The sequence below is a fragment of the Colletes gigas genome, unplaced genomic scaffold (genome assembly GCF_013123115.1).
Source record: "Colletes gigas isolate AHSC1104 unplaced genomic scaffold, ASM1312311v1 Colletes_gigas_Sc00015, whole genome shotgun sequence".
Classification (NCBI taxonomy): Eukaryota; Metazoa; Arthropoda; class Insecta; order Hymenoptera; family Colletidae; genus Colletes; species Colletes gigas.
In genome coordinates this window covers 5,760,115-5,770,305 of record NW_025106644.1, presented here as the reverse complement: position 1 = coordinate 5,770,305, position 10,191 = coordinate 5,760,115, and the positions used below count along the sequence as shown (strand labels likewise).

The 10,191-nt window shown below is 36.9% G+C and overlaps 2 protein-coding genes across 6 annotated transcripts; one reads left to right on the top strand and one right to left on the bottom strand.

Moving 5' to 3' along the window:
- Positions 1-45: 45 nt before the first annotated feature.
- LOC122400023 (protein disulfide-isomerase A3) lies at positions 46-5,245 on the top strand. Its single transcript, XM_043401205.1, has 5 exons — positions 46-546; positions 796-1,027; positions 1,097-1,305; positions 1,380-1,496; positions 1,562-5,245. Exons 1-5 carry the CDS (start codon positions 401-403, stop codon positions 2,334-2,336), a joined length of 1,479 nt encoding a protein of 492 aa, XP_043257140.1. The 5' UTR covers positions 46-400; the 3' UTR covers positions 2,337-5,245.
- LOC122400024 (ras-like GTP-binding protein Rho1) lies at positions 5,025-10,191 on the bottom strand. Of its 5 annotated transcripts, none has more exons than XM_043401206.1 (5): positions 9,706-10,044; positions 7,796-7,875; positions 6,338-6,498; positions 5,854-6,237; positions 5,025-5,787 (listed from the first exon to the last, which is right to left on the bottom strand). In XM_043401206.1, the coding sequence occupies exons 2-5, from the start codon at positions 7,851-7,853 to the stop codon at positions 5,596-5,598; spliced, it is 795 nt and encodes a 264-aa protein (XP_043257141.1). In that variant the 5' UTR covers positions 7,854-7,875; positions 9,706-10,044; the 3' UTR covers positions 5,025-5,595. The 5 variants fall into 5 exon arrangements, with proteins under 5 accessions (XP_043257141.1, XP_043257142.1, XP_043257144.1 ...); XM_043401207.1 differs by lacking the exon at positions 9,706-10,044 and adding an exon at positions 10,055-10,114 and having other exon boundaries at positions 5,589-5,771; XM_043401209.1 differs by lacking the exons at positions 7,796-7,875; positions 9,706-10,044 and adding an exon at positions 10,055-10,191 and having other exon boundaries at positions 5,589-5,771.

Sequence of the window (10,191 nt, the reverse complement as noted above, 5' to 3'; positions counted from 1 at the left end):
TGCATTTACATAGGGTGTTCCTAAAATGTTTACCTTCCGATTCCTTCGAAAGATTTCTCCCGGTCATGATGCTGGTCCCCGATGCACGATCCTCGATGTCGTGAATTTTTCATCAGGTTTCGACAGCGAATGAACGTAGCGGATAAGACGACGTCCATGCACGGGCTGCGAAAGTTTCGTCAAACAATTTAGGAACACCCTTTGTGTGTACGTGGCCACAGGAACACGCATACATGTATGCACAGAGAAAGAGCAGCCAATCGGAAGACGACAGCACTGCGCGGGGTATCGTGTACTGCTGGCTAACGTCTTGCAAAAGCCCACCTCTTAGACGGACACTGTCTTTTGAAGAAAGAGTGCGGGTCGTATTCGATTTAGCAAACGTGCACCGTGATCCAAAATGGTGCCTAAATATCTTAGCCTTTTGTTCCTGGTTTTCGTCACCGTCTTAGCGGAGGACAAAGATGTACAAGAGCTCACCGACGAAAACTTCAGCGGCACATTAGAGCGTCAGGAGTACACGCTTGTTATGTTTTACGCACCATGGTAAGAAACTTTCATATGGTGATTATAGATATCCAAAATCCTCCATATATTCCTCTCTCTATTACCGTTTCATTAATAGTACGATTACTGAGATAAGGGAGGAAACGAAATTATGTTTAAAGTTCCGGTTTCGATAACGATATGTGCCGGCTCGCGACACGTCTGACCTTTTTTTTTAAATAAAAAAACCTTGGGTTAATTGCTGTTCTTTCTTAATTCCAGTAACTAGCAATTTTCTGTTGCTTTCAGGTGCGGTCATTGCAAGCGATTGAAGCCAGAATATGAGAAAGCTGCTAAACTGCTCTTAGGCAGCGATCAGCCGATCACTCTCGCCAAGGTGGACTGTACAGAAAGCGGAAAAGAAACTTGTAATAAATATTCTGTAAACGGCTATCCGACATTGAAAATCTTCTTCAAAGGCGACGTTGTTAGCGATTACAACGGGCCTAGAGAAGCAGCGGGCATTGCTAAATACATGAAAGTATGCGCGATATGTTGTAACATAGAAATTGTATAAACATCGTTTGTACCTGTATTTTCGATGTTCCAGGTGCAAGTCGGTCCAGCGTCCAAAGAACTGACCTCTGACAGCTGTTTGAAATCGTTCTTGGACTCCGACGAAGTGGGTGTCGTAGGTTTCTTCGAAAAGGATGATTCTCCTTTGGCAACATCCTTCCAGACAGTCGCTAAAAAATTAAAAGAAAAGATCAGATTTGCTCACACATCCGCAGAAGCACTTTTGGAGAAAGAAGGGCATAAGTAAATAATTTGTTTGTTAAAAGTATCCCGCAAAGTGCGAATCGAACATGAACGTTACTATATTTTAATTCCAGGAATGCTATCGTACTGTACCGGCCAAAAATATTGCAAAACAAATTTGAATCCGACTCTGTGAAACTCGAGGATGGAAATTCGGCCGGCGACGTGCAGGAATTCATTGACAAAAATTAGTATGTTTCAAGAATACGGTAGATTTTTGATAAATATTTATTGTAATTGTAATTTTTTTTTTTAGCTTTGGCATCGCTGGTGTTCGTACGCGAGAAAATTCTGGAGATTTCAAAAATCCACTGATCGTCGCTTACTATGCCGTGGATTACGTAAAAAATCCAAAAGGCACAAATTACTGGCGCAACCGGATCATCAAGGTCGCCAAAGACTTCCCTAACTTCAATTTCGCGATCTCTTCCAAAGACGACTTCCAACACGAATTGAACGATTTCGGGCTCGATTTCGTCTCGGGCGACAAGCCAGTTATTCTAGCAAAGAATGCTAATAATCAGAAATTTGTCATGAAAGGTGAATTCACGATCGACGCGTTCGAAGCATTCCTGAAGGATCTGGAAGAGGATGTTTTGGAACCGTATATGAAGTCGGAGCCAATCCCCGAGGATAACGCCGGAAATGTTAAAATCGCGGTGGCTCAAAACTTCGACGAGGTCGTCACAAATAACGACAAAGACACGCTGGTCGAATTTTATGCACCATGGTGCGGTCACTGCAAAAAATTATCACCTGTCTTCGACGAGCTAGGTGACAAGCTTGCTAACGAGGATGTGGAGATCGTTAAGTTCGATGCGACTGCTAACGATGTTCCAGCACCATACGAAGTGAAAGGATTCCCAACACTGTTCTGGGCACCTAAAGATTCAAAGGACAAGCCTGTTAAGTACGAGGGTGGTCGACAGCTCGATGACTTTATTAAATACATTGCCAAGCACGCAACTAACGAGCTTAAAGGATTCGATCGTAAAGGCAAACCCGCGAAGCCGAAGAGCGACGAATTATAAATTTCTTTTCGTAAAAATATAAGTGATATGTTTATATTACATTTTTTATATAACGTCTCGTCAGCAAAACGTGGAATGAAATTTTCCTTGTGGGACTTTGCGAAGTGTGACAAGAGTGGGATACGATTAATTAAACGTAAGATCTAATCATTTTTCTAGTTCCAGAGACGGGTCTGAGTGAAAAAGGGAAAGAACTTTTCGATAACACGTGCTGCACTTATTTTACAAAGTATTTGAATGCGAAGTGAAATGTAATTAGCATAGGATTCTCTACATATATTAGGTAACATTATGGTATCGCGTAAAACTATGCAGAACTGATTTAGAATTATCGTGGCAATGTTTTCCAGTTCGATGAGCTACGTCTAAGAAACGATTTTCCATTCCATTTTTCGCATTTCGCTATGCTACGTTGAAGTTACTACATTTAAATATTTCTTTATACGAAAAAATAAAAATTGTATGGATTGCAACTAACAATATTCATCGTTGAAAAGTAATTATACTTTTTGAAACTTCCCGGTATATGCAACATTTAGGAACTAAGGAAATTTTGTTCAATAAAATTTGTAAATAAAAATTTTCAGTATGCCTGGAATATGTTTTGCACGATCGCAGATTCCATTTGAATTCGTATTGACTGATAATATGAGAAATAAAAAAAAAAAGATTATTGTGTTAAGCGAATGATTTGATGAATGTTGGTCTATCTACCATCCGAGTTCTTATTATTTGAAATTTTTGCGCACAGTGAATCATCCCGATAGTAGCAATTTACAAATATTGATAAGTTTTATTGTTAATTACAATTTATTATTATAGCAATCGTGGATTAAATACCTTCTTACATATAAAAGCTAATTAATTAATAGACTGATTTTTTGTTAAAACTGAAAAACCTCACTTGAATTCATTTCCCTGACAATCATAAAAAATAATTTTCACTTCTGTATCACTGAAGGAATACTATGTACGAATTACTATAAAGTTCTCGCTCACGTAACTTCTTATATTAGTTAGCTGCACGACTAATTACAACGTCGTCGTAAGATTAGATAATTTTTATAGGACTGCGGAGAACAGAAGACATTTCCTTTCCTTTTTTTCTCTTGCGTACAGTACTTTTTACGCCCCAAATCAAAACGACACGGTACAACGCTACATATATTGCTCGCGACAATTATTACAAGAAAAGGAGAAAACTATTTTTTATTGCTCTCTTTACAAGAGACAAAATGCTAGAAAGAAAAAATCATACAAGAAATTCGTCGAGGCATTATTTCGTCTATTCCAAGAACGATGAAAATTTATATACAATCTATAATCCCATATGGACCAATTTGGAAAAATTTTAATGGGGGATTCTAGTGGCCAAAATCAGACGAAAATCAACAAATTGGTATTCTTGATTTTCGTCTTATTTTGACCTCTAGTATCTCCCATTAAAATATTTTTTTTTATGACAACCAAGGTGATAGTAAGGTCATCATTTTGTTATAAAAATTGCAGTAGAGTTTGTACAAATTTTGTTAACGGATTAGTCTGAAATTGCATTTATTGCAGCGTTAGAGACACGGTCCATAAAGGATTACCCCATACAGTCGCAATTAACAGTATATTCCTTCAGAAATTATTATAAAAGAACACTTGGTAAACTCTGCGACGAACGTCGAATTCAAACGATGAAAGTTTTCGAATCTCAGGACTGTTCTTGCTAGTCGTTTGTTCATTAACCCTTTGACAATCAATTTCCAAAATGCGAATAGCATCTCTTATTCGAGGATTATAAAAAATTTCCCGCTAAACTTTGTGCCCCAAAGAGTTAATCAACCATCTCGTTAATCGTTAGCAAACAAAATTTCTGGTCGCTGGAGTTCCGGTTAAAAGCGTAATTCAACGGTAGTTATGCTAATTGTAAAAAAAAGTTTGTTGAACACAATTCCACAGTCATTCATTGAATCAATGGCCAAGACTGCATTGCAGCCGTTAATTCAATAGTTCTTGCAAGAAACAACTACCTTATAGATTAGTTTTAATAGAAGACGAGTAAGTTCAAGAGTTTAGAATAGTATGTCTACAATTTAACGGGGGGGTGAAAAAAAAAAAAAAAAAAAAAACTACGAGGGAGGAAAGCACAGGATGATTCAATAGGCTCCGATAATCATTCTTTACACGATAAACCTTGAAACTCGTAAATTGATCAACGATTCCGAAGAACAAACATTACTTTCGATCGAAAATTAATGGCCCGTGAAATTCGTTCGCTCTGAATGAAAAGAGTCGCCTAGAAATATTCTGCGAATACATTAATCGTATCGAATGAATTTGAAAACTATTGCGTAATAAAACTTAAATCAGGGCATAATTTGTTTTGCAATGGTTGGGTACAAGGGATGTTGTTGTCGAAATATATAAATATAATATAGCCGCTGTTATAATCCGTAATGTTAGTGTCATCGTATTACAATAATAAAAATAATTAATAATAATAATTAATAATAATTATAATAATAATACATTTAGCCTAGTTGGTATTCTTATAGATCAAAGTGATCCGCTGGTCTACTTACGCATTTTTTATAATTATAATATAATGTTTGTTACTTTTTTTTTTTTTTTTTCGTTTAAGAAATATCGATAATGCGATGGTTCAATAAAATAGCGACGCAATATTTGGAATTTTTTTTCAACGTTTTGCTTTAAACTCTTACATTGCTTTCTATGACTTTGCATTGCGTATTACGTTTCCACTCTCCCCCCCGTTCTCCTTTTATACTCTGTTACGAATTCCCCCAACTCTGTCGTTCGTTTCTTCCACATATTTTTTTTTTTTTTATTACCAAAAATAAACAGCCACTACGTTTAAAAAAAAAAAAAAGATGTAGAATGCATACAATAGTAATGAAATACTAATAATAATAGTAACAATTACTACAATGATATAGATAATTATGTACCGTAAATGTAAATAGTTGGTATGACAATTGTTTAATTGTTTAAACTCGAAGCACAATTCTTTACCATTAAAAAATACAATCAAGTAGTCATTACAATATACATTATGGTTTCTCATATATAGCACATATACTTGTATTGAATTTAGTCAACGTTTTAAGTCTCCAGTTTCATCAACGACAGTTCTTTATATTGCGGGCATGTTTCGTGGTTGCTTTTCTTTTTTTTTTTTTTAATATACATATATATATACATATATGTGTGTGTGTGTATATATATATATATACATATATATAGATTTGTTTTATTGTGTAAAATAAAGATAAGTTGTTGTTATATTATGGTTTCCGCTGGGGGCCTCCTGCATAACAACTAGCTTCATTGCAGCTAGCTCCGCAATTCCATTATTTAGCCCGCTATCGGGCTTACTTGGCATTTTACTTAAAGAAGCCAACATCTTCCCTTCTTCTTCTTTTTTACCTAAAAATTTGGAGAACTATTAGAAGAGGAATCCCATCGAAATAAACTTGGCGTAAGAAACTTTATGGCAAACAACACCTACTTGTAGCGCAGCGCGGGTGGCCGTTTCAAATACTTCCCTAATACCTTCCTTACTTTTAGCAGAACATTCAAGATAAGCAAAAGCGTTGATTTTCTCGGCCATGGCTCTACCTTCTTCTGGTTTAACCGGTTCCTGTTTCATCTTGCTTAGCTCCTTGATGGTATTAGGATCATTGCGCAAGTCTTTTTTGTTTCCGACAAGGATGATGGGCACATTTGGGCAAAAGTGCTTCACCTCTGGTGTCCACTTCTCGGGAATGTTCTCCAGGGAATCGGGACTATCGATGGAGAAACACATTAGGATTACGTCTGTGTCAGGATACGACAGTGGACGCAACCTATCATAATCTTCTTGCCCAGCCGTGTCCCAAAGAGCCAGTTCCACCTGTTACGGAGCATGTTTTTTTTGGGGAAGTTTTACATACACGCTTGAGAACAAGGAGGCAAATAATCAAGTAGAATAAGTAATTTTTCTAAAGACGCACCTGTTTACCGTCGACTTCGATATCCGCGACATAGTTTTCAAATACTGTGGGTACGTACACTTCAGGAAACTGGTCTTTGCTGAAGACTATGAGTAAGCATGTTTTACCACAAGCACCATCACCCACGATAACCAATTTCTTCCTAATGGCTGCCATGAATTCTAAAATTATAACAATTATACATTCATTTACTACTGCTCCTGTATAATTTTTTACCATTAAATTATGTAATTTTATGCACTTAACTCTGACTTTTTAAAAAATATCCATTAACACAAAAGCAAGAAATACACAAATGTTACACATTAGTGACGATTTTTTGCTTAGACAATTTATAAATTTTTAGAAATTGTTATGCCAATTACGTAGAATATATATAAATTTTTATAGTATTGTCCTAATAACTTACCTATGTACGAATAATATTATAAATTCTTTACAACGTATGTAGTCACAGTATATTCCACTTATTCAATTTCAATGAAGTACTTCTCATACTATATACTTTTTGCCAAAAATGACCAGTATGTACAGAGTGTACACCTAACTTTCTTATATACGTGTAAAATAGGAAAAAATGTGCATTTATAATTTCTAATGCTTTTATCCTATATACGCATATACATATACATATGTGTCTATATGCATAAGTTTTTAGATTGCAAATACTAACGAGGAAAATGATATTCTATGTATTAAAAATTTCTATGCTGCACTTTTACATAGTACAGATGTGACGAGTATCTTAAAAACTATTGAAATTCTAATGATAATGAATCTAAATCAACAAAAGTAATATCGTCTGGGAAACACCACCAAAAATTATTTCAACTAAGAGCATGCAGCAAGTGAGCACATAGTACACATAAGGTAATCACAACTTAATAGGAAACACAAGAAGTGCTGAAAAAATGGAATTAATGTCACCGTTAAAAGGAAGTTACTTCTCCTGCACCCTGATGAGGCAGAAACAAGTTAAAAGCAATTTTAAATAGATAGATCCGAGAGCGTAAGAGATACAAAAGAAACAATGAAAGAGACTGAGAAAAAGCATTCTTCAGGATAGAGTTAGGAAGAAGTCAGGGTAATCTTTTGAAATTGTTCACATTAGATTTGCTTTCTGACAATGCTATAAACAACGACTCGGATTCAAACCTCGTAGGGTATAAAAATTTCTTTTCCCTAAAAGTACTGTAGTCACTCATTTTTTAATAAAGTATTATACTATATTGGAATTAGCATTACACGTGTGTATAATAACATACACTCCCTAAAGCCCTCTTTTACTTAAATTTACATTACTAAAAGTTGTGTCTAATTCGATTACTGCCAGCTACTGATATAGTGGGTATTGTAGGTAATATATTTCCTTCTTTCTATGTCTGATATCTACTTTAGTACTATTTAGAAAGCGACCTACGAGGGCTGAAGATTTAAAGGATAGTGACTGGGTCGTACCTGATCCAGGGTACCCCGTATCGTCTGGACCGAGGCATCGGCCCGCATTGCATCCCATGTTTTTAGTTCTTTCAGCTTCTCTGTTTTAAGTGGACATTTTATATGTTAGAACGGATAGGAGGCTGCGAGATAATTGTATGTACCACGCAGTTATCATAAATGTAAATATATATGCATATATCTTGTTTTTGTCATAGCTACGTACTTAAACATCTGTAAAAGTATTAAATACAATCTATGATGATTCGATGTATGATGCCTTTGAATTTTGATTCTTAACTCTTTCCTTCCGATATGTGAAAATGTGTATACTACAAGGCTTTGCAAATCTCTCGAAGACTAAATATAATGTGAGTTTAATGTTGTCATAATCAATGACCTTGTGTACACATTTATATCAAAGTTGACACAATTTTTATTCGCATAAGGTAGGGCCTTTGTACCAATAATCCTAGATAAAAGACTATGCATTTTCACTGTTATTTAAGTAATACCAGATCTTACTTTTTTCATATCGGATCAAAATTTAATCTTTAAACTTTGATCCCTAGAACAACGATCGAGTCGCGTACTAAGTGAAATCTTTATAGTTACGTGTCGAGACGCTCGTGTAAGACTATACCTTATGCCTTAGAGCAAAATAACAATGTCTCCAAAGAACATGCATGAACATATAAGATCAATATTTCCTTGTATTAAACATGCACTAGTAAGAAGTGTGTAAAACCCATTAAACATTATTTTTGGGAAGCATAAATTAAATGCAGTAGGCAAGTACATTCACATTGTACAGAAATAAGATGCTTTATAAAGTTTCATAATTATCGGATACTTATCAACAAACAATCACACTTATAACGAAATATGTCTATATCCACAAAAATATAAAATGTTATAAGTTGGCATTGCAGCTTCTTTGGCACAGGATTTTCGTGTCTTAATGCTTCGATTATAATGCACTTTTCATACTCTCGGCTATTTGTTACACGTATTTTACATAAATTATAGTTGTTAATAACTAAGGAAACACAGTAATTACTTCTAGCTCATAAAATTTCCGATAGACATAAGCACAAATGACTCGTTCCTTACAAGTTATTCAGATTATTGTTCCGTGTAATGGAAATTAAAAGAAGCGCTTAGTAATATTTCGCATTGGAAAGCAAGGATCTTAGCAACGAATAACGCCTAGTACGCAAAAGCAATGCAAACGAACAGAAGACCGTACGTGTCGATTAAGTAAGAAGGGTTACGTATTATTAATGTTACGGCAACTTGTACAAACATTAGACTCCGCATAGATGATAATCGCAAGAACTGTTTTGCCACAGATAAGTTCCTTAAACTTTTGTTCGCCTGAGCGCATAAACTTTTTGTAAACAGTGTATAACTCGTGAATCTGTTCTAAATATACAAAGGTCGATCGTTCATGGAGAATCGACGTTTGATTGGCATTTCTGTTACAGCGGAACGGAAATTCCGATGAAATCATCTCGAGAGGCGAAGAAACGAAAGCAGGAGCAACAGAGTGTACACGGAATACTGGTCGGAATGGACAGAAATGCGACTCCTACCGTGTCAAAGAACGTACCGACCTTTTGTTTATCGTAGATCCGAGACGTAGTTGACGGGATGGAAAACGACGACGACGACGACGACGACGGCGAGGACGATAGTACGGAGGAATGTCACGACGGACCCGTAACACAGATCTTTACTCAAGTTTCCAAAGGAGAGAACCGGAGAGCTTTTTGCCGAATTTTGCACAGCCGGAAGTGCATTGCCGCGTAACGGGGTAAGAGGGGTGAGGGGGTGAGGGAAGACGGGGTCCCAGAGGGGAGGATGGGGGCGCTGGGGGTGCGACAGGATAGCGACGCAGGGGTCTAGAGCCTGGGAGACGATTTACTTACTGAACTAAAACCCAGGTCGTCGTATCGGAAGGCTCATACGAGCATTTCCAAATCAGCGATCGAATTCAGCCGCGAGTGGACAGCGCGTGGCTTCTTCTATGCTAAACTAAACAGTCGTCGTTCGAAGATGCCGTGGATTCGTAACGCATGGCACTCCCTCGGCCCTCTCTCTATCATGGGAGGAGGAGAGGTTTTTTTTTTTTTTTTTCCCTCCTTGACACACACAGTGTTCTTGGTCGCGGCGTTAACAAACCGATCACGCGGCACGCTTAGAACACCCGGGCACACAGCACAGCACACCCTCGCACCACTCCAACCAGTATTACTTAAGAAATAATTGCGTATTTACCTGAAATGTTAAGCGACAGAAAGTCAAGAAAATGGCTGCCCTCGATGGCCACACCTCAATCTGTTGAGTGTGCGGCAATCGAGTAGTGGGGGAACACTATATTCAGGAGCGTATCGATACCTACGAGCACCATCCGC

Coding starts and splice junctions, on each gene's coding strand:
- LOC122400023 (XM_043401205.1), top strand. CDS start 401: ATGGTGCCTAAATATCTTAGCCTTTTGTTCCTGGTTTTCGTCACCGTC. Junction 1,028..1,096: donor GCATTGCTAAATACATGAAA/GTATGCGCGATA, acceptor TCGATGTTCCAG/GTGCAAGTCGGTCCAGCGTC. Junction 1,306..1,379: donor TTGGAGAAAGAAGGGCATAA/GTAAATAATTTG, acceptor TTTTAATTCCAG/GAATGCTATCGTACTGTACC.
- LOC122400024 (XM_043401206.1), bottom strand. CDS start 7,853: ATGGGATGCAATGCGGGCCGATGCCTCGGTCCAGACGATACGGGGTAC. Junction 6,499..7,795: donor TACGGGGTACCCTGGATCAG/GTACGACCCAGT, acceptor TTATAATTTTAG/AATTCATGGCAGCCATTAGG. Junction 6,238..6,337: donor TCGAAGTCGACGGTAAACAG/GTGCGTCTTTAG, acceptor GCTCCGTAACAG/GTGGAACTGGCTCTTTGGGA.